The 26,315-nt window shown below is 52.3% G+C and overlaps 1 protein-coding gene across 8 annotated transcripts; it reads left to right on the top strand.

Annotated features, from left to right (window-relative positions):
- Positions 1-764: 764 nt before the first annotated feature.
- On the top strand, positions 765-24,239 carry LOC105488183 (HSPA (Hsp70) binding protein 1). 8 transcript variants are annotated; one of them, XM_011752042.3, is made up of 8 exons: positions 765-864; positions 1,445-1,769; positions 5,037-5,241; positions 8,257-8,481; positions 20,187-20,342; positions 20,491-20,587; positions 21,077-21,188; positions 23,913-24,239. In XM_011752042.3, the coding sequence occupies exons 2-8, from the start codon at positions 1,539-1,541 to the stop codon at positions 23,985-23,987; spliced, it is 1,101 nt and encodes a 366-aa protein (XP_011750344.2). In that variant the 5' UTR covers positions 765-864; positions 1,445-1,538; the 3' UTR covers positions 23,988-24,239. The 8 variants fall into 8 exon arrangements, with proteins under 8 accessions (XP_011750344.2, XP_011750343.2, XP_011750340.2 ...); XM_011752041.3 differs by having other exon boundaries at positions 850-988; XM_011752038.3 differs by lacking the exon at positions 765-864 and adding an exon at positions 977-1,112.
- Positions 24,240-26,315: the final 2,076 nt, after the last annotated feature.

Here is a 26,315-nt window from a genome sequence, read left to right as displayed (position 1 = left end):
ACACACACATACACACACACACACACAGCCTATCTGTTGGGTCTTCCTGTTTCTGCCCAAAATATCCCCTTGCACAACCACACCCAGCAGGTGCTCGATACGTTTGTGACTGCGTGCCCGTTTTGCGTTGAGCACAACCTTTTCCTGGGGGAAAACGCCTCCTATCCAGCACCAACATGAGACTTTCTTTAAGCCCAGTACAGGGCCAACACCTCTGCAGACTGGGGCCGCATCAGCACGTGCCCAGGCCTAAACCCCACTTCTGGAGCACGGAGGCCTCGGGCCTCCCCACCAAGCTGGCTCCTCTGGCGCTCTGAATCTTGCTGGGCTCTGGGGCACTTTGCTTTCCGGCTCCAGGTCTCAAGAATCCTCTCCTCTCCACCTGGCAGGACATGGGGAAGAGTCCATGAGCGAGAGGCTGGGTGATGAGACGGGTCCATGCCGCAGCTCCATTTGACAGATGGAGAAACTGAGGCCGAGAGAGGGGTTGCCGGGGGCCCAAGGCTCACAGGCCAGCCATCACAGTTGCGGCCCCAGGGCTCCAGTAGATGGGGTGGTGGCCCCGGTGGAAGCGAAAGTCAGATTAGGGGGGCGAGGCCCCAAACCTTCTAAGGATGACCCACAGCAATGAGTGGGAGGGGCCTGGAAAGGGGGCGGGGCCTAACTGGGAGAGGCTGAAACACCTAGAACAGGGGCGGGAATAGTAGTGTGGGCGGGGTCAGACCTGGGGGCGGGGAACACATTAGAACAGGGGTGGAGCTTGCAATAAAGATCGGGGGCGGGACTCGCTGAGGTGCGAAAACTGGGCCAGGGGCGGAGCTTTGACCAGCGACTTGAGCGTGAAGGGGCGGGGCCCGCACGAAGGTGCGTCCTAGCTTGGAGGCGGGGCCTGGATGGGAGGGGCGGGGCCGAGGGCAGTATCCGGCCAGGTGAGAAGAGCTTAATAGTCTGGCAAGCAGCTTCAGCGGCATCCACGGCACGAAGTTGGGTGGGTACGCCAGGCACTTCCGGGTGAAACCGTGCGTATTTCCGGTTAAGATGGCGGCCCCCAGTAGAGTCAGGTGCGGACGACTTTGTCCGTAGGAGCAGCGGCGGCTTGAGGACCCGGGGAGGTGAGATCCGCCCTATTCCGGCGCCCCTCTTCGGAGAGGAGGGAGAAGACTTGTTGCTAAGGAGACCAAAGGGCGGGCTTGTTGCTACGGAGGCGGGGCAGTGAGGTTGCTAAGAGACGGGACGCACGCATTGGAGATGGGGAAGGGGGGTTGTTGCCAGGGAGAGTGGGTGGGGCGTGTTGCTAGGGAGAAAGGAGGGGCTTATGACTTTGGGGAAGGGTCCTGTGGGTATGAAGGAAGGAAAAGGGGCTGTGGTTGAGTGGGCTGGGGACAGAGTCGTTTGGGGTCATGGGGGGGCGCCGAGCTCCCCTAAAACGCCACCTTCTCAGCAGACCCTCAAGAATCGACCCATCAGGACGCCAGAGCTGCTTCAGCGGTGACCACCTTCTCCCCCTAACACATTCTTCCCTTCTTCACAAACGGCCCATGTCAGACGAAGGCTCAAGAGGCAGCCGCCTGCCCCTGGCGCTGCCCCCGGCCTCCCAGGGTTGCTCTTCAGGGGGCGGCGGCGGCGGCGGCGGCGGCGGCGGCGGCTCCTCCTCGGCTGGGGGCTCGGGCAATTCCCGGCCCCCACGCAACCTCCAAGGCTTGCTGCAGATGGCCATCACCGCGGGCTCTGAAGAGCCAGACCCTCCTCCAGAACCCATGAGTGAGGAGGTAAAAGATGGGGACCCAAGAAGCTGGGGTGAGGGGCCTGGAGACAGATAGAGGTGTCTTGGGAAGTGTGACTTGGGGAGCCACAAGAAGACTAGGGTCTTCTTGGGTGGGTGGCAGGAGTCCAGGTGTGGAGGCATTGTAGGCTATAATTTGTGCTAGATGGGGTCGTCGTTGACTGAAGGTCAGATCTCAAGAGAGTCTGGGGGGACATATCCTCTCCAGAGCCAGACCGACCTGGATCCAGCATTGTCCAGCTGTGTGACCTTGGATATATTACTTCATCTTTCTGAGTCTCAAGTTCTTCATTTACAAATTGATAATAATAATAACTACGGTATAGGGTAGTTCTGAGGTTCTACTTTAAGTAGGGCTGCACACAGTGTCCAGCATACAGGCAGTGCTTCTGAAGACAGCAGTATGTTTTCATGAAGAGCACAGGCTCTGTAGTCGGACTGCTTGTTTTTTTTTTTTTTTTTTTTTTTGGTTGGGGGTAGGGGTGGGGGACACAGTCTCGGTTGGAGTGCAGAGGCGCAATCTTGGCTCACTGCAACCGCTGCCTTCCCGGTTCAAACAATTATCGTGCCTCAGCCTCCCTAGTAGCTGGGATTAGAGGCATGGGCCACCATGCCTGGCTAGTTTTCATATTTTTAGTAGAGAAGGGGTTTCACTATATTGGCCAGGCTGGTCTCGAACTCCCGGCCTCAAGTGATCCATCTGCTTCAGCCTCCCAAAGTGGTGAGATTACAGATGTGAGCCGCCACGCCCAGCCTAGACTGCTTGGGTTTGATTTCAGGCTTTGTCAATTGCTGACTGTGTGACCTTGGGTAAGTCTCAACCTTTCTATGACTCAACTTTCTCGTCTGTGAAGTGGGGATAACAATAATACATATACCTCATAGAGTTGTTTTGCAGATTAATAGGAATAGTTATTATATATAATGTTTAATTGGCAATTACTGTATACAGAGCATTATGCTAACCCACTTACGTACATGACGTCATTGAACCTTTACGACAGTGAGGCATGAAACAGGCACAGAAACATTAAATAGCTCACTCAAATTTACTTAGAACTGTGACTAAGGAGACCTCTGCTCCCCTCCCTCACCCCCCAAAATTCCAGCAGTCACTTATTAGCGCTCATCTCCTTTTTCTTTGAGATAGAGTCTCACACTGTTGCCCCGGCTGGAGTGCAGTGGTATGATCTCAGCTCATGCAACCTCTGTCTCTCAGGTTCAGGCAATTCCCTTTGCCTCAGCCTCCCGAGTAGCTGGGATTACAGGCACACGCCACCATGCCTGGCTAATTTTTGTATTTTTAGTAGAGACGGGGTTTCACCATGTTGGCCATTCTGGTCTCGAACTCCTGACCTCAAGGCGATCGGCCCGCCTCAGCTTCCCAAAGTGCTCGATTACAGGCGTGAGCCACCGTGCCCGGCCTCATATTGTTGTAAGGCTTTATTCTGACAAATCTCAAATTTATATCTCTAGGCCAGTGATCCTTCACTGGGGGTGATTTTTATTCCCCAGGGGACAATTGGTGTGGAAACATTCTTGGTTGTCACAACTGGAGGAAGGGGGATACTGGCATCCAATGCGTGAAGGCCAGGGATGCTGCTCAGCATCCTGTGGTTCACGGGACGGTCACACCACGGAGAACTATCCAGCTCAAAGTGTCAGTAAAGCTGAAGTTGGGAAATCCTGGTCCGGGCTGCACCTCCGCCTGGGCTTCAGGCAGCTTCCTCAGTCTTTTGCCTTGGGTGTGTAATAGATCCCTCAAATTTGACACATTTGAAAATGAGCTGAAATCCCTGCTCTTCCCACCCCAAACCTGCTTTTCCCACCATTTCCCCATCTTTTCCTGGTTGCTCAGAACAGAGACCTCGGAGTCATCCTTGACCTCTCTTTCTGTCACACCTCGTATCTCACTAAATCAAACGGGCTCTCTTTTCAAAGTCAGTCCAGGGTCTGACCGTTTCTCCCCACTCCTCTCTCCTTCCTGCTCCACACCACCTTCTCTCCTGCCTGCTCCCAGCCGTAGCCTCCTGTTTCATATTCCTGCACCTGCCGTTGCCCCTCCTCCATCTGTTCTCAATCAACAGCAATGCAGGTGTCCCCACTCCTCTGCTTAGAGCCCTCCGGCAGCTCCCACACCTATTCAGAGGGAAATCCCAGGTTTTTACAAAAGTTTGCAAGACCTGATAATCACCTGCTCCCCTCCCCTCTCCCTTTCTCCTTGCTCACTCTGCCTCCACCACACTGGCCTCCTGGTGGTGCCCTCTGCCTGCAACCACTTCTAGATGTGGCCTGGCTCAGTCCCTCACCTACTGCTTTTCTCGCAAGTCGCCTCCCTGGGACCCTCAATGACCAACCCATTTCTTTTTCTTTTCTTTTTTTTTAGAGACAAGGTCTCACTCACTGCAACCTTAAATTCCTAGGCTCCAGCCATCCACTCCACTCAGCTTTCTGAGTAACTGGGACCACAGGCATGCACCACCATGCCCAGCTAATTTAAAACTTTTTTTGTGTGGAGATGGGGTATCGCCATGTTACCCAGGCTGCTCTTAAATTCCTGGGCTCAAGTGATCCTCCTGCCTCAGCCTCCCAAAGTGCTGGTATTACAGGTGTGAGTCATCGCACCCGGCCCCGACCTGTTTAATTCTGCAGCCACAGTTCGGCACTCCAGATCCCCCACTGTGCTTAATCTTACTTACCCCAGGACGCTTATAATCTCACCATGTCAAATGCTACACTTTTGCTTATTTTCTTTATTGACTGTTCTTCAACCTGAATGTGAGCCCCACCCCCAGGGTAGGAGTTTCTGTCTGGCCCAGGGCTGCCTTTAGTACCTAGAAAAGTGTCTGTGAAAAAAATAGACGTTCAGTGGATTCTGTCGCCCAGGCTAGAGTACAATATTGCAATCTCGGTTCACCTCAACCTCTGCCTCCCAGGTTCAAGTGATTCTCGTGCCTCAGCCTCCGGAGTAGCTGTGACCACAGGCTCGGACCATCATGCCCGGCTAACTTTTTGTAGTTTAGTAGAGATGGGGTTTCACCGTGTTGCCCAGGCTGGTCTCAAACTCCTGAGCTCAGGCAGTCTGCCCACCTTGACCTCCCAAAGTGGTGGGATTACAGGCGTGAGCCACAGCGCCCAGCCAATATTTGTTGACTGAAGGAACATCAGCCCTCAGTTGGCTGTCTTTATTAATGGCTGTTCCTTTTTAATTAATGACTGATAGATCTCCTTTCTTCCTCGCCTTGGTCCCCAGAGGCGTCAGTGGTTGCAGGAGGCCATGTCGGCTGCCTTCCGAGGCCAGCGGGAGGAGGTGGAGCAGATGAAGAGCTGCCTCCGAGTGCTGTCACAGCCCATGCCCCCCACTGCTGGGGAGGCTGAGCAGGCAGCCGACCAGCAAGAGCGAGAGGGGGCCCTGGAGCTGCTGGCCGACCTGTGTGAGAACATGGACAATGCCGCAGGTACCCCACTTCCCCCACCGGGACGTCCTGCCTCTCTGTACATGTCCTGCTGCCTCTCAGCTCTTGCCCCTACTCTTGGGGATCACACCATCAGCCTCCCTGCTGCCCTCTCACCATCAGCCTCTTTGCCTCCATTGCCATAAGGAGCAAGGCTCTTCCTCACCCTCATGGCAGGTGGGGTCCCCCACTTCCCTGATCAGTTCTGAGATGGCTGTTTCTCTCCTAGTCCTCTGGGTGTCCACTGCCACTCCCCAGAGTACAAGAGAGAAAGTGGCATGGGTGGGGTGGCAGAGAAGGCCTCTCCGGGGCAACGTTTGATCAGAGACCTGAAGTGAGGTGCGAGTCGTGGGATGATCTCTGGGAAAAGCATTCCAGACCGCGGGAACAGCCAGTGCAAAGGCCCTGAGGCCAGAGCGCGCCTGGTGTGTTCAGGAACAGCAGCCAGGCCCTTGAGGCAGAGTAGAGTGAGTGAGGGGCCAGGCGTAGGAAACAGCGTGGGGGTGGGCAGGGCCTCGCAGACCGAGGTAAATGCTGTTTTACTGCAAGCAGCAGAGCTGACAGAAGGTTTGAGGAGAGCCCACTTCCATTTGGAGGGGTTGTGTGGTATAGCCATTGAGGGTGTGGATTTGGGGTGTCACTTCCTTGGTTCATAGTTCAGGCTATGCTGCTACATGGCAGTCTGGTTTGGGCAGGTCCTGGTGACTTCCTCTTGTACACAGGCTCGTGAGGATGGGCTGAGAGAAAACCCCAGGCCTGCACAACCCCAGGCACAGAGTACACGTAACATGTCAGGCATGGGAGTCAGGTGTCTTCATTTTGGACAGGGGCTGAACAGCGTTTGTGAAGCCCTCCTCTGTGAGTGCATTTAGTGCCCTGAGAACACCCGCAGTGCAGTTGCCACCCCCCAGCTTACTTCTCCCCAGTGTTTCCCAGTCTTAACCCGGCAGAGAACTCCCGCTCCAGTCCACAGGATGGCTTTTAACGACTTTGCTCTTTCATTCATTTTTTGCTTGTTCAGGAAATATCTGTTGAGCAGCTGCTGTGTGCTAAGCACTGTGCTGAGTGTCCAATCACAGCAGCAGCAATTTTATACCTTATTAGTAATCAAATGAGAACGAAAGCCAAAGATACCACTTCCTCCCTGGCCTAGGCGCTGTCTCTGTATATAAATATAAATATATATGTGTATCTTTTCTGTTTTAATGAGGATGCGCAGGGCTGATGAAGGTGGGCTGAGGGGAACATCCTCCCACATGGCCGTTTCTACCACTTACTGTCAATTCACAGTGTTGTGCAACACCACCTCTATTTCCGGAACTTTTCCATTGCCCACAAAGGAGACCCAGCACCCATTAGGCAGGCCCTCCCCCGGCCCCCTGGCAACAACTAATCGGTGTTTTGGGTCTATGAATTTGCCCATTCTGGACATTTCATATAGATGCCTATAACATGTGACCTTTTGTGTCTGGCTGATTGTGCTAAAGGCATGCCCATGTTGTGGTGTGTGTCAGAGTTTTATTCTTTTTTTTTTTTTTTTTTTTTTGAGTCAGTCTCCCAGGCTGGAGTGCAGTGGTGCAATCTCAGCTCACTGCAACTTCCACCTGCTGGGTTTAAGTGATTCTCATACCTCAGCCTCCCAAACAGCTGGGATTACAGGTGCATGCCATCAGGCCTGGCTAATTTTTTTTTTTTTTTTTTTTTTCCTGAGACGGAGTCTTACCCTGTCGCCCAGGCTGGAGTGCAATGGCGCAATCTCAGCTCACTGCAACCTCTGCTTCCTGGGTTCAAACCATTCTCCTGCCTTGCCCTTCCGAGTAGCTGGGATTATAGGCGCCCGCCACCACGCCCAGCTAATTTTTCTATTTTTAGTAGAGATGAGGTTTCACCATGTTGGCTAGGCTGGTCTCGAACTCCTGACCTCGTGATGCACCCACCTCGGCCTCCCAAAGTGCTGGGATTACAGTCGTGAGCCACCGTGCCTGGCCAGGCCTGGCATTTTTGTATTTTTAGTAGCAACGGGGTTTTGCTATGTTACCCAGGCTGGTCTGGAACTCCTGGACTCAAGTGATCTGCCCACCTTGTCCTCCCAAAGTGCTGGAATTATGGGCTTGAGCCACCACGCCTGGCTGCTTCATTCCTTTTTATGGCTGAGTAATACTCCATTGTATGGCTAGAGCAGTTTTTATTTATCTCTTTATCCTTTAAGGACATTTGGGTCATTTGTGAATGATGCTGCCATGAACCTGAGTGTGTAAGTATCTGAGTCCCTACTTTTGGTTCTCTTGAGTCTGTACCTTGGTGTGGAATTGCTCGGTCACAGGGAATCTGTGTTTCACTTTTTGAGCAACGGCTACGCTCTCCAATGCCACTTTATTTATAAAAACCGGAGGTGGGCTGTGGTTTGCTGACCCTGGGGACATTCAGATTGTCACAAAAACCAGGATCAGTCCTGGCATTTAGTAGTCTGGAGCCTGGGGCCCTGATGCCCCAAGTGCCGATGGAACCGAGTTGTACTGGGCTTGGAGGGACCTCTGGTTGGGTGTTTGGAGAGAACCAGGTCCCTGTGGGAGACAGCCTGGCTCTTCCGGCCTTAGCAGCTGTGGTAGTCGGCTTAGGGCCACCTTAGCCAAGCACCACAGACTACTGGCTTTAAAAACAGAAATGTATTTTCTCACGGCTTTGGAGGCTAGAAGTCTGAGATCAGGGTGTGGGCAGGGCTGCTTTCTCCTGAGCCCCTCTCTCCTTGGCTTGCAGAAGGCATTTTTTGTGTCCTCCCTCCATGTTGTCCCCCTGTGGGTGTCTGTGTTCTCATCTCCTCTTATCAGGACAGCGGTCAGATTGCAGTAGGGCCCACCCTGAGGACTTCATTTTACCTGAATTATCTCTTTGAAGATCCCATCTCCAAGAACAGTCACATTCCAAGGTCCTGAGGGTCAGAGCATCAACCCATGCATTTTGGGGGGCACAGTTCAGTCCCTAACATCTGGCCTCTCTCTGCTCCCCTCTGTGGCACAGACTTCTGCCAGCTGTCGGGCATGCATCTGCTGGTGGGCCGGTACCTGGAGGCGGGGGCTGCGGGGCTGCGGTGGCGGGCGGCACAGCTCATCGGCACGTGCAGCCAGAACGTGGCAGCCATCCAGGAGCAGGTGCTGGGCCTGGGCGCCCTGCGTAAGCTGCTGCGGCTGCTGGACCGCGACGCCTGCGACACAGTGCGCGTCAAGGCCCTCTTCGCCATCTCCTGTGAGTGTCCGGGTGGGGCTGGGGGCAGGGGTGCTGGGGGGGTGTCGGGTGGGCCCTCGGGATCTGCTGGGGCAGAGGGACAGGCATCGCCTTCACTCGTTTATTCCCATGCTTGTTGGGCCTCTGGCAACTGAGTGCCGCAGGCAGAGTGAGTGGGGCACTCGGCCAGACTCCCTGCTAGCCACGAAGCAGACATGACCACTTTGGGAGGAGACTGCCCGGCCCTCAGCGTGAACGCTTTGCGCGCAGCAGTTTTTTAGCTGGGCACTGTTCACACTGGGGCTGGTTCACTCTCTCAGGGGTCATCCTATGTACTACAGGACATTGAGCAGTATCTAGTGGGTGGCCTCCATGCCATGGAGAGATACTGTCACCCCACCTACCACAGCGCAGATGCCCCCAGATGTCATAGAAAGCCCCATGGTCAGAACCCCTGCTGTACATGAATTCTTCTTATTATTTTCTTTTAAATTTAACCTATATAGAGACAGGACTTGCTTTGTTACCCAGGCTAGTCTTGAACTCCTAGCCTCAAGGGATCCTCCCGCCTTGGCCTCTGAAAGTGTTGAGATTACAGGTGTGATCCACCATGTCCAGCCACAAATTCTTTTTATCCTAATGGCCTGTGAAGTGGGACCGTTTGCATCCTCATTTGACAGGGGAAGAAACTGAGGTGTGGGCAGAGGGACATGGCCAGGTTTGTGCAGCTCCACAGGGCAGATCTGGCCAGGACTCCCCCATACACTGCCTCCTGGGACACAGGCGCCAGGTCAGGGCCAGGGATGGGACAAAAACCAACATCTGTGGGGCAGTTTCTCCATGCCAGGTGTTGCCTGGCTGAATCCTTATGCACACCTGCTGAAGTTGGGCTCACTGTGTCTCCTCCACACGGGAGGGATCAGGCCGGGGGTCTGGAGAGGACACACAGAACCAGGGTCCCAGCCCGGGGAGCTCTTCGTGTGTGCTGGATGCCTGCCTGCATGTGCTGCACTAGCGCCCCCACTGGGCTGTTTCCTTTTATTTTCCCTGACAGCTTTATTGAGATGTAATTCACAGGCCACACAATTCATCCTTTTAAAGTGTGTAACTTGGCCGGGCGCAGTGGCTCAAGCCTGTAATCCCAGCACTTTGGGAGGCCAAGATGGGTGGATCACGAGGTCAGGAGATTGAGACCATCCTGGCCAACACAGTGAAACCCCGTCTCTACTTAAAAAATACGAAAAACTAGCCGGGCGAGGTGGCGGGTGCCTGTAGTCCCAGCCACTTGGGAGGCTGAGGCAGGAGAATGGCGTAAACCCGGGAGGCGGAGCTTGCAGTGAGCTGAGATCCGGCCATTGCACTCCAGCCCTGGTGACAGAGCGAGACTCCATCTCAAAAAAATAAAAATAAAAATAAAATAAAATAAAGTGTGTAACTTAGTACTTTTAGCCAGGCATGGTGGCTCACATCTGGAATCCCCACACTTTGGGAGGCCGAGGCAGGAGAATTGCTCAAGCCCAGGGGTTTGAGACCAGCCTGGGCAACATAGGGAAACCCCTGTCTCTACAAAAATTAAAAAATTAGCTGGATCTGGTGGTGCGTGACTGTAACTCCAGCTACTCAGGAGACTGAGGTTGTAGGATCACCTGAGCCTGGGAAGTTGAGGCTGCAGTGAGCCATGATTGCACCTCCAGCCTGCGTGACAGAGCAAGACCTGTCTGAAAACAAACAATAAAACCAAAAAACAACGTAGTACTTAGTATATTCACAGTGTTGTGCAGCCATCATCACTCTCTAATTTTAGATGAGATCAGGCGCGTTCGGGTGGTATGGCTGTCGGCAGTCACTAATTTCAGAACATTTTCTTTTTTTCTGTCTTTCCTTTTTTTTTTTTTTGAGACAGAGTCTCACTCTTGTCACCCAGGCTGGAGTGCAATGGCGTGATCTTGGCTCACTGCAACCTCCTCCTCTCAGGTTCAAGCAATTCTCCTGCCTCAGCCTCTCAAGTAGCTGGGATTACAGGCACCTGCCACCACGCCTGGCTAATTTTTGTATTTTTAGTAGAGACTGGGTTTCACCATGTTAGCCAGGCTGGTCTCGAACTCCTGACCTCAGGCAATCCACCTGCCTTAGCCTCCCAAAGTGCTGGGATTACAGGTGTGAGCCACTGCGCCTGGCCAAAATTTCAGAACATTTTCATCCTCTCCCCCAGGCAGAAATTCTGTACCCGTTAAGCAATCAGTCGGCATCCATCCTCTCCCCCAGCCCCTGCAACATGAATCTACTTACTGCCTCTAAGGATATCCCTCTCCGGGACATTTGTACAAATGGAATCCCACACTGTGAGGCCTTTTGTGCCCGGCTCCTTTCATACAGCGCAAGGTCCCCGAGTGGTGGTGGGTGGCAGTGCCACTGGCTCCTTTCATACCATGCAAGGTCCCTGAGTGGTGGTGGGTGGCAGTGCCACTGGCTCCTTTCATACCATGCAAGGTCCCCGAGTGGTGGTAGGTGGCAGTGCCACTGGCTCCTTTCATACCATGCAAGGTCCCCGAGTGGTGGCAGGTGGCAGTGCCGCTGGCTCCTTTCATACATTGCGAGGTCCCTGAGTGGTGGCGGGTGGCAGTGCCGCTGGCTCCTTTTGTACAGTGCGAGGTCCCCGAGTGGTGGTGGGTGGCAGTGCTGCTGGCTCCTTTCATACAGCGCGAGGTCCCCGAGTGGTGGCGGGTGGCAGTGCTGTGCTCTTTCTTGTGGCTGAATGTGTCCTGTTGCGTGGGTCCACCATGCCCTTCTTCTCCTTCCGCCTGTCTGCTGACAGCCCCTGGTTTCCATCTCTCTCTGGGCTCTCGTGCTCCTGTGGACACGGCTGCACAGGTCTTTTCATTGACATTTGTTTTCCGTTCTCTTGAGTGTATACCTAGCAGTGGAGCTCCTGGGTCATATTGTAACTCTGCATTTAATCTGTCCGAGGTTGGCTTTTTTTCTTTCTTTTTTTGTTTTTTGAGATGGAGTCTCGCTCTGTCGCCCAGGCTGGAGTGCAGTGGCGCAATCTCGGCTCACTGCAACCTCCACCTCCCTGGTTCAAGGGATTCCTCTGCCTCAGCCTCCCAAGTAGCTGGGTTTACAGGCGCACACCACCATGCCTGGCTAATTTTTTGTGTGTGTGTTTTTAGTAGAGATGGGGTTTCACCATGTTGGCCAGGCTGGTCTCAAACTCCTGACCTCAGATGATCCACCAGCCTCAGCCTCCCTAAGTGCTGGGATTATAGGTGTGAGCCACCGTGCCTGGCCTGAGGTTGGCTATTTTTTTAACTCCAGCAGCCTATGTGGTCATTGAAATGGGGGTTGCGAGGGGGGTCCAACACCCCCTTTCTCTCCCTCACCTCCATGTATCCTGAGCCCTGGAATCAGTGTTGTGTTCCCGGCAGTTGGTGGCCCCAGCCATGCAGAGGCTGGGAGGAGAACAGGGAGGATTTGGGTAGGAGGAGATTCTGGAAGAAGGAAGCATTCTGATGAGGTGAGGAAAGGAGCTTTGGAGGAGGTGGCACTTGGAAAGTCACAGCCAAAACTAGGGAGATAGAGGGACCGACAGACATGGGGCAGCTTGGCCACAAAGGGCAGAGAGAAGGACATGGTGTCCTTGAGGGTCAGAGCAGGGTAGAGAGGGGCTGGCAGAGTTTTCTTCCAACAGCTTACATTAAAAAAGAAGTCTTGCCGGGCGCGGTGGCTCACGCCTGTAATCCCAGCACTTTGGTAGGCTGAGGCGGGCAGATCACGAGATCAAGAGATTAAGGCCACCCTGGCTAACACGGTGAAACCCCGTCTCTACTAAATATACAAAAAATTAGCCAGACATGGTGGCGGGTGCCTGTAGTCCCAGCTACTTGGGAGGCTGAGGCAGGAGAGTGACGTGTACCCAGGGGGCGGAACTTGCAGTGAGCAGAGATCATGCCACTGCACTCCAGCCTGGGCGACAGAGCGAGACTCCGTCTCAAAAAAAAAAAAAAAAAAGGGGATGTCTAGGAAGTCTTTAGGCCATCTTGGTAGCTCACACCTGGTCCCAGCTACCTGGGAGGCTGAGGAGGGAGGATCATGTGAGCCTGGGAGGCAGAGGCTGCAGTCAGCTGAGATCGTGTCACTGCACTCCAGTCTGGGTGACAGAGTGAGACCTTGTCTCAAAAAAAAGAAAAAAAGTCATTACATATTTTAAAAAACCTGTGAGACAGTCACGTCGTTCACCAGGTACAAAAGAGTACATAGCAAACGGTCCCTGTCCTCAAACCTGGTCCCCATTCCAGAGAAAACCACTGTCATGCCAGTTTCTGCTTCCAGAGATTTTGATAAATCTGTAAGGACAAATGTGGGTGTGTGTGGTGTGTGTGTGTAGGGTGTGTGTGGTGTGTGTAGGGTGTGTGTGGTGTGTGTGTGTAGGGTGTGTGTGGTGTGTGTGTGTAGGGTGTGTGTGGTGTGTGTAGGGTGTGTGTGGTGTGTGTAGGGTGTGTGTGGTGTGTGTAGGGTGTGTGTGGTGTGTGTAGTGGGTGTGTGTGGTGTGTGTGTAGGGTGTGTGGTGTGTGCATATGTGGAGTGTGCCGTGTGTGGTGTGTGTGTAGGGTGTGTGTGGTGTGTGTGTGGTGTGTGTGGTGTGTGTGTAGGCTGTGTGTGATGTGTGTGGTGTGTGTGTAGGGTGTGTGGTGTGTGCATATGTGGAGTGTGCCATGTGTGGTGTGTGTGTAGGGTGTGTGTGGTGTGTGTGTAGGGTGTGTGGTGTGTATGTAGGGTGTGTGTGGTGTGTGTGTAGGGTGTGTGTGGTGTGTGTGTGTAGGGTGTGTGGTGTGTGCATATGTGGAGTGTGCCGTGTGTGGTGTGTGCATATGTGGAGTGTGCCGTGTGTGGTGTGTGTGTAGGGTGTGTGTGGTGTGTGTGTAGGGTGTGTGTGGTGTGTGTAGGGTGTGTGTGGTGTGTGTAGGGTGTGTGTGGTGTGTGTAGTGGGTGTGTGTGGTGTGTGTAGTGGGTGTGTGTGGTGTGTGTAGGGTGTGTGTGGTGTGTGTAGTGGGTGTGTGTGGTGTGTGTAGGGTGTGTGTGGTGTGTGTAGTGGGTGTGTGTGGTGTGTGTGTAGGGTGTGTGTGGTGTGTGTGTAGGGTGTGTGTGGTGTGTGTGTAGGATGTGTGTGGTGTGTGTGTGGTGTGTGTGGTGTGTGTGTAGGGTGTGTGTGGTGTGTGTGTAGGGTGTGTGGTGTGTGTAGTGGGTGTGTGTGGCGTGTGTAGGGTGTGTGGGATGTGTGTATGTGGTGGGTGTATGCGGGGTGTGTGGTGTGTGTAGTGGGTGTGTGTGGTGTGTGTGTAGGGTGTGTGTGGTGTGTGTGTAGGGTGTGTGTGGTGTGTGTAGGGTGTGTGTGGTGTGTGTGTAGGGTGTGTGGTGTGTGTGTAGGGTGTGTGGTGTGTGCATATGTGGAGTGTGCCGTGTGTGGTGTGTGTAGTGGGTGTGTGTGGTGTGTGTGTAGGGTGTGTGTGGTGTGTGTAGGGTGTGTGGTGTGTGCATATGTGGAGTGTGCCGTGTGTGGTGTGTGTGTAGGGTGTGTGGTGTGTGCATATGTGGAGTGTGCCGTGTGTGGTGTGTGTGTAGGGTGTGTGGTGTGTGTGTAGGGTGTGTGTGGTGTGTGTAGGGTGTGTGTGGTGTGTGTAGTGGGTGTGTGGTGCATGTGTAGGGTGTGTGGGATGTGTGTATGTGGTGGGTGTATGCGGGGTGTGTGGTGTGTGCATATGTGGAGTGTGCCGTGTGTGGTGTGTGTGTAGGGTGTGTGTGGTGTGTGTGTAGGGTGTGTAGTGTGTGTGTAGGGTGTGTGTGGTGTGTGTAGGGTGTGTGGTGTGTGTGTAGTGGGTGTGTGTGGTGTGTGTGTAGGGTGTGTGTGGTGTGTGTGTAGTGGGTGTGTGTGGTGTGTGTGTAGGGTGTGTGGTGTGTGCCTATGTGGAGTGTGCCGTGTGTGGTGTGTGTGTGTAGGGTGTGTGTGGTGTGTGTAGGGTGTGTGGTGTGTGCATATATGGAGTGTGCCGTGTGTGGTGTGTGTGTAGGGTGTGTGGTGTGTGTAGTGGGTGTGTGTGGTGTGTGCACACATAGACACACAGATTCATCTCTTTTCCTCGGATGTGCACGGCTGGGCAGACCATCCTGACTGTTGCGCACCTTGACCTGCCTCTGTCCTTTTTTCTGAAGCCACAGTAGCTTATCTTTCCCCTTCCTGTGGGTTAGGAATGCAGGAGTGGCCCCCATCGAGGAGGGCTGCTTCTGGCTTTGTCTTCATGAGGTTGTGGTCAGCCGTGAGCCGGGCCGCGTTACCCGAAGGTCTGACTGCACTCAGCCCTGTGCGCCGCACCTCGTTAATCCCTCACAATCCTCCTCCGAGGGAGGGGTGCTAGAGATGGGCTTCCACCGTGGCTTGCCCTGGGGCTATTAGAGTTTTACTGGCTGTTGGCCAGAAGCTTGGGCTGCTTGAGCGACCTCACCACATGGTGGTCGGCTTCCCCAACGAAAGCTGTCCACGGCGCAGGGCAAGAGCTCTGGGAGCTCGGATGCCCTTTTTTTTTTTTTTTTTTTTTTTTGCTTGGGGGTAAAATTCGCATGAAAATGTTAAAGTATACCATTCAGTGGCATCTGTCCTTTTTTTTTGGTGGCTGCAGGGTATGCCATTGTGTGGCTGTCCAGTACCATTACCGGAGTTCCGTGCTGGGAGCCACTTGCAGGCTACATCCCCTCAGCTCCTGCTGCCTGAGGCGGCGGTGCCACTGCCCTTGCCAGCAGGACAGGAGGGGATGGACTCACTCCCCCTCTGTTGAGCCACTCCAAAGTGGTCCCTTGTTACAGTCTACCAGAGTGGCACATTTATTACAATCGAAGAACCTGCATGCACACAGCATTGTCACGCAGAGTCCACAGCTGACACCGGGGCTCACTCTTGATGTTGTACATACTGTGGGTTTGGACAACTGTATCATGACATGGATCCCCCCCCGTAGTATTATACAGAGGAATTTCACTGCCCTACAGATCCTCTGAGCTCCAGCTAGCCATCCCACCCCCGAGCTTTTTACTGTCTCCATAGTTTTGCCTTTTCCAGAATGTCATATACTTGGAACCATGCAATCTGCAGCCTTTTCAGACTGGCTTCTTTGGCTTAGTAATCTGCTTTTAAGGTTCCTCCATGTCTTTTCTTGGCTTGATAGCTCATTTCTTTTTAGCGCTGAATAAGCGTAACTTTTTTAAGGGAGATGTGTGGGCTGCAGTGATGACTTTGGCTTTCTCTCCAAAAATGACGGCAGCCACACTGTGATCCCTGCCCCCAACTGCTGCACGGAGAAGAGGGTGAATGTGGCGAGGGGGGGTGGATGGTGGGCGGTGAGCCAGGGGGTTATGGCGATAACCTAGGCAGGAGATCAAGGTTGTGGTAGGGAGCAGTGGTTCTCAAACGGGGGCAATCATGTCCTCCAAAAGATATTTAGACAGATGTCTGGAGACATTTTTAGTTGTCGCAGCTGGGAGAGAGGGACTATTGGCATCTACTGGGTAGAGGCCAGGGATGCTGCTCAACATCCTGCAATGCACAGGACGGGCCTCCCAATCCAGAATGATCTGGCCCCAGATACCAACCGTGCCCAGGTGGAGAAACCCTGGCGTAAAGGGGACAGGTCTCTCCTGGGTACATTTTGAAGGCAGAGCTGACAGGCCTTGCTTACAGATTGAATGAGAGAAATCTTCGTGTTTTCCACTCCCTGCATGCCTGTTCTCTTTTCTTTCTTTAATTAAATAACATTTGGCCAGGCGCGGTGACTCACGCCTATAATCTCAGCATTTTGGGTGGCCGAGACAGGTGGATCACTTGAGGCCAGGAGCTCAAGACCAGCCTGGCCAACATGGTGACACTCCGTCTCTACTAAAAATACCAAAAAATTAGCCAGGCGTGGTGGGGGCATGCCTGTAATCCCAGCTACTTGGTAGGTTGAGGCATAAAAATTGCTTGAACCGGCCGGGCGCCGTGGCACAAGCCTGTAATCCCAGCACTTTGGGAGGCCGAGGCGGGTGGATCACGAGGTCAGGAGATCGAGACCATCCTGGCTAACATGGTGAAACCCCATCTCTACTAAAAATACAAAAAACTAGCCGGGCGTGGTGGCGGCACCTGTAGTCCCAGCTACTCCGAGGCTGAGGCGGGAGAATGGCGTGAACCCAGGAGGTGGAGCTTGCAGTAAGCCGAGATCGCACCACTGCACTCCAGCCTGGGCAACACAGCGAGAGTCCGTCTCAAAAAAAAAAAAAAAAAAAAAAAAAATTGCTTGAACCCAAGAGACATATGTCGCAGTGAGCCAACTGCCACTGCACTCCAGCCTGGGTGACAGAGTGAGACTCTGTCTCAAAAAAATACATAAATAAAATAAAATAAAATAAATATTTAACCCAATCTATCCAAACTATTATAATTTCAATGTGTAATTAACATGGAATATTAATGAGACATTTTATATTTTTTGCCATGCTAAGTCTTCAAAACCTAGTGTGTACATTTTACAAATAAAGCACATCACAACTCAGATGTGAGTTTTCAGTGGTGGTGTGGAGTGTACCAGAGCAACAACGTTGTGTATGTTTTTCTTTTTGGTTTTCTCTTTTTGTGTGTGTGAGATGGAGTTTCGCTCTTTTTGCTCAGGCTCAGTGTAATGGTGTGATCTCAGCTCACTGCAACCTCCACCTCCCAGGTTCAAATGATTCTCCTGCCTCAGCCTCCCTAGTAGCTGGGATTAGAGGCGCCTGCCACCATGCCTGGCTAATTTTTTATTTTTAGTAGAGATGGGGTTTCACCATGTTGGCTAGGCTGGTCTTGAACTCCTGACCTCAAGTGATCTGCCCACCTTGGCCTCCCAAAGTGCTGGGATTACAGGCGTGAGCCACCGCGCCTGGTCAACGTTGTGTTTACTGGAGAATATTTTACACTGTTTCAGTTTTTCATTTTAAGTTTAAATGAATTGAACTTAAATGAAATGAACAACTATTTTCCTTAGTTGCACTGGCCACATATCAGGTGTTTAGTGGCCACAAGCTACTAGTGGCTTCTGTCCTTCTTGGGCAGCCCAGACCTAGAGCTTACCAAGGAGCGAGCACCTTACTGGAGGTGCCCCCCAAAGGTCAGTTCTCATCCTGCTGGGAGGCCTTCCAGAGTTCTCATTGCCCTCTGGATAAAGGTCATGCATGCTGTGTAGCCTGGCTCTTTTGGGCCTCAGTTTCCTCATCTGTAAAATAGAATTCTGAAAGCCCACCCTCCAGGATAATTGTGAGGATTAAAAAGATGGCCGGGCGCGGTGGCTCACGCCTGTAATTCCAGCACTTTGGGAGGCCGAGGCAGGTGCATCACGAGGTCAGGAGATGGAGACCATCCTGCCTAATGCAGTGAAACCCCATCTCTACTAAAAATACAAAAAAAAAAAAATTAGCTGGGCGTGGTGGCGGGCACCTGTAGTCCCAGCTACTCCAGAGGCTAAGGCAGGAGAATGGCGTGAACCTGGGAGGCGAAGGTTGCAGTGAGCTGAGATCACGCCACAGCACTCCAGCCTGGGCAAAGAGTGAGACTCCGTCTCAAAAAAAAAAAAAAAAAAAAGATGATGTGGACTGGACACGGTGGCTCATACCTGTAATGCCAGCACTTTGGGAGGCTGAGGTGGGTGGATTATGAGGTCTGGAGTTCAAGACCAGCCAAGCCAATATGGTGAAACTCTGTCTTTACTCAAAATATAAAAATTAGTGGGATGTAGTGGTGCATGCCTATAATCGCAGCTCCTTGGGATTCTGAGCCAGGAGAATGGCTTGAACCCAGGAGGCGGAGGTTGCAGTGAGCCGAGATCTTGCCGTTGCACTCTAGCCTGGGCAATAGAGTGAGACTCTGTCTCAAAAAAAAAAAATATATGATGCGGCTGGGCACAGTGGCTCACGCTTGTAATCCCAGCACTTTGAGAGGCCCAGGCGGGTGGATCACTTTAGGCCAGAAGCTTGAGACCAACCTGGCCAATGTGGTGGAACCCTATCTCTACTATAAATACAAAAATTAGCTGGGTGTGGTGGCAGGTTACTGTAATCCCAGCTACTTGGGAGGCTGAGGCTGAAGAATAGCTTGAACCAGGGAGCAGAGGTTGCAGTGAGCCAGATCACTCCACTGCACACTCCAGCCTGGGCAACAGAACAAGACTGCATCTCAAAATGAATAAATAAGTAAGTAAATAAATAAAATTTAAAAATAAAAAGAGATGATGCTTCCATCAGTGGAGGAATGGATAAAATGTGGTATATCCATACAATGGAATATTATTCAGCCATGAAAAGGAATGAAGTGTCGATACCACTTATAACATGAATGGATCTGGAAAACACCATGCTAAGTGAAAGCAGTCAGACACAAAAGGTCACATATTTTATGAACACATTTCTATCAAGTGTCTGGGACAGGTAAATCCACAGAGGCGGAAAGCATGTCTGTGGTTGCAGGGCCCAGAGGGAGGGGAAATTGGGAATGACTGCTCATAGGTACGGGGTTTCCTCTGGGGGTGATGAACATTTCCTAGAGTTAGTGGCAATGGTTATACAGCCCTGTGAATATCTTTAAAAGACTGAACTGTGTGGATTGTGAATTATGTCTCAAAAACATACTTCAAAAAAAGATGATGCTTGCATATGCCAGCCCTTGGCAAGTAATGATGGTGGTGGTTCGTGGTGATGATGATGGTGATGATGACTGACAATGAATATATTGTTAATGGTGGTGGTGATGGTGATAGTGGTGATGATGGTGGTAGTGATGGAGGTGATGGTGAGATGGTAATGGTGGTGTTGATGATGGTGGTAGTGATGGAGGTGATGGTGATGATGGTGATGGTGGTGGTGGTGATGGTGATGGTGGTGATGGTGATGGTGGTGATGATGGTAGTGGTGATGGTAGTGACGGAGGTGATGGTGAGATGGTAATGGTGGTGTTGGTGATGGTGGTAGTGATGGAGGTGATGGTGAGATGGTAATGGTGGTGTTGGTGATGGTGGTAGTGATGGAGGTGATGGTGAGATGGTAATGGTGGTGTTGGTGATGGTGGTAGTGATGGAGGTGATGGTGAGATGGTGATGGTGGTGTTGGTGATGGTGGTAGTGATGGAGGTGATGGTGGTGATGGTGGTGGTGGTGATGGTGGTAATGATGGAGGCGATGGTGATGGTGGTGATAGTGATAGTGGTGGTGATGATGGTGGTGATGGTGGTGAGGATGGTGATAGAGATGGTGATGGTGGTGATGATGGTGATGATGGTGGTGAGGATGGTGATAGAGATGGTGGTGATGGTGGTGGTGAGGATGGTGGTGATGGTGGTGATGATGGTGGCGATGGTGGTGAGGATGGTGATAGAGATGGTGGTGGCAATGATGGTGATGGTGGTGGTGGTGAGGATGGTGGTGGTGGTGATGATGGTGGTGATGGTGATGATGGTGGTGAGGATGATGGTGATGGTGGTGATGATGGTGATGGTGAGGATGGTGATAGAGATGGTGGTGGTGATGATGGTGGTGGTGGTGAGGATGGTGGTGATGGTGGTGAGGATGGTGATGATGGTGATGGTGGTGGTGGTGAGGATGGTGGTGATGGTGGTGATGGTGGTGGTGGTCGTGATGATAGTGGTGATGATAGTTCAGGACTCTGTCCCCCTCTCCTAGGTCTGGTCCGAGAGCAGGAGGCTGGGCTGCTGCAGTTCCTCCGCCTGGACGGCTTCTCTGTGTTGATGCGGGCCATGCAGCAGCAGGTGCAGAAGCTCAAGGTCAAATCGGCATTTCTGCTTCAGAACCTGCTGGTGGGCCACCCCGAACACAAAGGTGTGGCAGCCCTTGAGTGAGGGCAGGAGTGGGGAGCAGACGCCCTGGGGTGGGTGCAGGTGTGGGAGAAGGGGAGGAACAGGCATCCCGGGGAGGGCATAGGAGATGGGTGGGGCTGCCCCTCTGACCCCTGCAGCCCTCCCGCCAGGGACCCTGTGCTCCATGGGGATGGTCCAGCAGCTGGTGGCCCTGGTGCGGACAGAGCACAGCCCCTTCCACGAGCACGTGCTTGGAGCCCTGTGCAGGTACTTTGGCTCCTTGAGAGGATGGGGCCTGGGGTGGGTGCCCCATGGTGGGGGTGGCTCAGGAATCAGCCCGTAGGGACTCAGGAGTCAGGACCTTCCCTGTGGAGAGGAAGGGTGTGGGGCCAGAAAGAAGTAGGAGTCAGGGAGCCTCAGTTTCCTCACCAGTAGGGCTGGCACAGAGGCCCTGGGGGAGGGAGAGAGGCTTTTGTACACGCCCCCACCAGTGAATTAGTGTCTAATCAGATGATGCTGGAGCTCTGAACAGCATACCAGAGTTGACACACATCAGGTCCTGTGCTGAGCCCCTCAGCACCACCCTGGGCCAGGGGCAGCATGAGGTCCGTTCTGCAGATGGGGAAACGGAGGCCCATTGTGGGGCAGCGACTTCTCTGGTCTCCTGAGTGAGCCAGGGGACGGGGCGGGCAATAGGGTGGGGTCAGTGAGGCCTCTAGAGGGAGGTCCTAAGGGTTGCTCTTATGTCCCTCACAGCCTGGTGACAGACTTCCCGCAGGGCGTGCGCGAGTGTCGGGAGCCAGAACTGGGCCTGGAGGAGCTTCTCCGCCACCGCTGTCAGCTGCTGCAGCAGCATGAGGAGTACCAGGTATATGGGGAGGGGACGGGGTGCAAGGAGGACCAGGTGTGTGGGGAGGGGATGGGGTTCAAAGAGGATCATGTGCCGGGGGAGGGGACAGCAGCTCCAGAAGGGCGGGTGAGCTGGGGAAGGGACAGGGTGTGAGGAAGATCAGGTGTGAGGGGGAGGGGCCTGGGGGTGAGGAATTCCCCAGGTTAGACCAAGTGTGGTAGTAGGGACCCTAGTAGGGGCAGAGCCAGCCAGTCCTTGCCCTTGGGGGCTCTTGGGTCTGCTGGTTCAGGCTTTCATTTGCGTTCTCGTGCGTTTCACTCATCCTGCATTCAGCAGACATTTATTTCATGCCTAGCATTCGTCCCGTGCTGTGTCAGAGTAGGAGAGACAGCAAGGAGACAGGAGCTCTGAGACTGTTAAAGGGTTGACCAAGTCACTGAATTATTATCTAAATTACCTAATACAGTTGTTTATATTAAATAAATGTAAATTGAATATAATATCACTCAAATGTCTTAATGATTAACTATTTCCTTAAATTGACAAGATATAATTGCCATTTCTAATCAGATGATGCTGGAGCTCTGAACAGCACACCAGAGTTGACACATATCAGGCCCTGTGCTGAGCCCCTCAGCACCCACCCTGGGCCAGGGGCAGCGTGAGGTCCGTTCCGCAGAGGGGAAACGGAGGCCCATTGTGTGGCAGTGACTTGCCGGGCTCCTGAGTGAGCCAGGGGATGGGGCGGGCGATAGGGTGGGGTCAGTGAGGCCTCTAGAGGGAGGTCCTAAGGGCTGCTCTTAGGGTGACAAGATATAATTGCCATTATAATGGCAAATAATAAACAGTTATTTTAGGTAAATAACAAGTGACAAATAACAAGTCATCAGATATTTAATTAAATAGATAAGGGGCAAATAACTCATTTGATTTAGATAAGTAACAAATGCTAAATCACAACTAATTAAAATTCAGATACTTAATTGATTAAGTAATGTATTACTTTGTTGAAGCGAATGAATCAATGCTGGTGCTTCAGCAAAGCCGAGCTTAGCAAACGCACCCACCTCCTTGGGACGTTCTATTCTATTGAGTTCATTCCTGTGTAGACACTGTGAAGTGTCTGTACATATTGAGAGTGTACTACATGGCCGGGCATGGTGGCTCACGCCTGTAATCCCAGCACTTTGGGAGGCTGAGGCGGGCGAATCATGAGGTCAGGAGTTCGAGACCAGCCTGGCCAACATGGTAAAACCCCATCTCTACTAAAAATACAAAAAATTAGCTGGGCATAGTGGCAGGCGCCTGTAATCCCAGCTACTCAGGAGGCTGAGGCAGGAGAATCGCTTGAACCCGGGAGGCAGAGGTTCCAGTGAGCCAAGATGTGCCACTGCACTCCAGCCTGGGCGACAGAGCGAGACTCCGTCTCAAAAAAAAAAAAAAAAAATAGTGTACTACATAAGAAGTTTTGACTTAGGTATACACCCGTGGAAACATTGAAATTAGATTTATAATAGATTTTACTAATGCTTTCTGAGTGGGTTCCGTAGTCACATGGTTGAAAATACAAGACCCACAGGAGGGTAAACAGTGAAAAGTCTCTTTCCTGCCCCTCCCTCTAGCTACCCAGTTGCTCAGGTGTCCTCCCTAAGATATTAGGTGCACACGAACAAAGGTGCATACGAATTCTCCTTTTTCTCTGTGTTATCTAAAATAAGCCCGCCACGCTGTGATGGCTGCTCTGCCCCTTGCTCTGCGGGCACTGCATGTCTCGCTTGCGGCTCTTTTATTTTGCAGCTGTACAGTGCGGATTGCCTCTTTTCTGTAGAGTGGTTATGCAGGTTGTTTCTACACTCCCACTGTGACAAACACTGCTAAAAGAATAACCTTTTGTATATGTTATTTCATATGTCTGTAGAACAATTTCTACGAGGGAAATGGCTGGGGTCAGGTATGTTAAAGGGTTAAGGGCCATTTCATTAGCTATCACGAAGCTCCTCTCCACAGGAGTTCAACCATTGACACTCCAGTCATAAGGGTGCCCAACTCCCCAAATCTTGGTCAGGATAAAGTGGCCTCAATGAACCATTTGACCTTTTTTCAAGCCGACTGTTGAAAAGTAGTACTCCAGTCCAGTTTACATTTCTCCCATGAGTGAAATTTGGCATCTTTTCTCTTTCTTGTGAACTGTTTGTTCTCATCCTTTGCCCACTTATCTATTTATTGGGTGATGGTTTTTGCGAACAATTTTTTTAAGCTCTTTAAGTGTTAAGTATATTAGCCATTTGTGCTATGAATCACAAATATTTTTCCCCAACCTCGTTTTCTTTCTTTCTTTCTTTCTTTTTTTTTTTTTTTTTGCCCTGGGAGTATCTTTTATATTACGTAGTTTAACCTGTCAGTGCTTTCTTTCATGGTTTCTGGGGTTTGTATCTGTAGAAAGTTTTGAACAGTGGTCAATATCTGGGAGTTAGAAGGAGCCCAAGAGTGCTGATACGAGGCAGACCAATGGAGTGAGACGAGTCTGGGGGACCTCGGGTTCTAGTTCAAGTAGTTCAGACACCAGTGTGAAGACAGTGAATCATGGATCCGAGCAGTGATTAGAGAACCCTAACCTCTGGTGTAGGGGAGGTGGGTGGTGGCCAGGAGAGAAGAGGAGTCACCTCTGGGTGCCAAGAATGTTGGAGGCAGGGTCTGGCCTCTGCACTCAGGCCGCTTGCTCCCTGCCCCTGCCCAATCCAGGAGGAGCTGGAGTTCTGCGAAAAGCTGCTACAGACCTGTTTCTCCAGCCCGACGGACGACAGCATGGATCGGTGAAACCGGGTGGCTTCTTGCCCCTTTCTCCGTGGGAACCCCAGGCCTCTTGCCTCCCTCCCCACCTACAAGGCCCTCTCCCAAGGGATCGCACGGCCTAGGTGCCTGGACCCAGGGCGTGCCAGCCCGTCTCTGTGCAGTCCCTGGAAGGGCCGCTGAGAAAGGCACCAGCTCCTTGGATCCCACCTCCCATGCTCTCACTCTCATCCCCGTTCTCTTGTCCACACAGCTCTTCCAATAAAGGTGTTTCTCTTCCTTCTCCTCCTCCTTCACTGCCGCCTTTGTCACCTCCTTTGGAGGGTGCATGGGGGACGGGAGGAGGGGCACGAGTTTAAGGGACTTGGGGAGCCACTGGAGGAATAATAAAAGTGTTGCTGTTTATCATCTACAGAGCCATTGTGTCATTTAATCTTCCCTGTCTTTCCTGAGCAAGAGTGCGTGGGACATCTGTCCTTTTTCGGCCACCTGGCAGACCTGAATTCTAGGTTTGAGGAATTTCCCAGGTTAGACATCTAAATCTTCCCTAGGGTAGCCGCCATTTCCCCTCCCAGCATCCTTTGCTGTAGGGTAGTCATGTGACATTAGCTCCACAAATCAGAACTCTCCCTGGGAATATGTTTCGTACACCAATCAGAATCCGCTGGTGGTCTAGCTCCTCTACCAATCAGAGCCCGCCGGTCTTCGGGCCAAGAGCTGGCGGCGGAGATGCCCACGCCCAGGTTCCGTTCTGGCTAGCACAGGAGCAGACACACCTGGCTTCTGGAGGGGGCTGGCACAGATTCGGGCGGGAGTGTCTGAGCCAGGTGCGGGTGATAGAGGCTGCACTGTGTCTCAGGAGCAGGCCTGTGGCTGGGTGTGGGCTTCATTCCTGACTGCAAAGCGCCAAGCGGATTCTGTAGCTTTCTCAAATGTGGGATTGGGGTGGGAGGTGGGGGTGTCGAGGGCTGCCTCAACTCCTTTAATAAATTGCTTTTCTGTTTAGCTACAAGAAATTTTGTCGTTTGCAGACAAGAGCTTTGACTGCTGTCGTTTTTCAAGAGAGGAGGCTGAGCTCAGAGGAGGCTGAGCCCTGACCAAGTTCACAGCCAGGATTCACACCTGGGCCAATTCCAGAGCCATCCTCCTTTTTCTTTCTCTTTTATTTTCTTTCTTTTTTTCTTTTTCCTTTTTTTTTTTTTTTTTTTTTTTTTTTTGAGACGGAGTCTCACTCTGTCACCCATGCTGGAGTGCAGTGGCTCGATCTTGGCTCACTGCAACCTCCGCCCTCCGAGTTCAAGCAATTCTCCTGCTTCAGCCTCCCGAGTAGCTGGGATTACAGGCGCCTGCCACCGTGCCCGGCTAATTTTTGTATTTTTAGTACAGACCAGGTTTCACCATCTTGGCCAGGCTGGTCTTGAACTCTTGACTGCGTGATCCACCCTCCTTGGCCTCCCGAAGTGCTGGGATTACAGGCGTGAGCCACCGCGCCCGGCCAATCCTCCTGTTTCTTGTGTACTGGTTTCCTAGGACAATTTGATGTCAGACTCATTACTTTTGTGTAGATTGTTCTTGTGCATCTGGGATTTTTGGATTGGTTTTTATCACCCCTCTTCCTAAATCCAGGATAAATTGAGAGGTAGATGCAGGATCTGAGATCCTGTCTCAAGAAAAAAGTTCCAATTGTAGTCCCAGCTACTCAGGAGGCTGAGGTGAGAGGATTGCTTGAGCCCAGGAGTCCAAGGCTGCAGTGATCTGTGATCGTGCCATGCACTCCAGCCTGGGCGACAGAGCCAGACCCTGTCTCTTAAAAAAAAAGTTCCTGGCCGGGCGCGGTGGCTCAAGCCTGTAATCCCGGCACTTTGGGAGGCCGAGACGGGTGGATCACGAGGTCAGGAGATCGAGACCATCCTGGCTAACATGGTGAAACCCTGTCTCTACTAAAAAATACAAGAAAACTAGCCAGGCGTAATCCCAGCACTTTGGGAGGCCGAGACGGGCGGATCACAAGGTCAGGAGATTGAGACCATCCTGGCTAACCCGGTGAAACCCCGTCTCTACTAAAAAAATACAAAAAACTAGCCGGGCGAGGTGGCGGGCGCCTGTAGTCCCAGCTACTCAGGAGGCTGAGGCAGGAGAATGGCGTGAACCCGGGAGGCGGAGCTTGCAGTGAGCTGAAATCCGGCCACTGCACTCCAGCCTGGGTGACAGAGTGAGACTCCGTCTCAAAAAAAAAAAAAAAAAAAAAAAAAAAAAGAAAACTAGCCAGGCGTGGTGGCAGGTGCCTGTAGTCCCAGCTACTCGGGAGGCTGAGGCAGGAGAATGGCGTGAACCCGGGAGGCAGAGCTTGCAGTG

Source organism: Macaca nemestrina, chromosome 20 (genome assembly GCF_043159975.1).
Source record: "Macaca nemestrina isolate mMacNem1 chromosome 20, mMacNem.hap1, whole genome shotgun sequence".
NCBI classification, from domain to species: Eukaryota; Metazoa; Chordata; class Mammalia; order Primates; family Cercopithecidae; genus Macaca; species Macaca nemestrina.
This window is presented reverse-complemented; position numbering and strand designations above follow the sequence as displayed.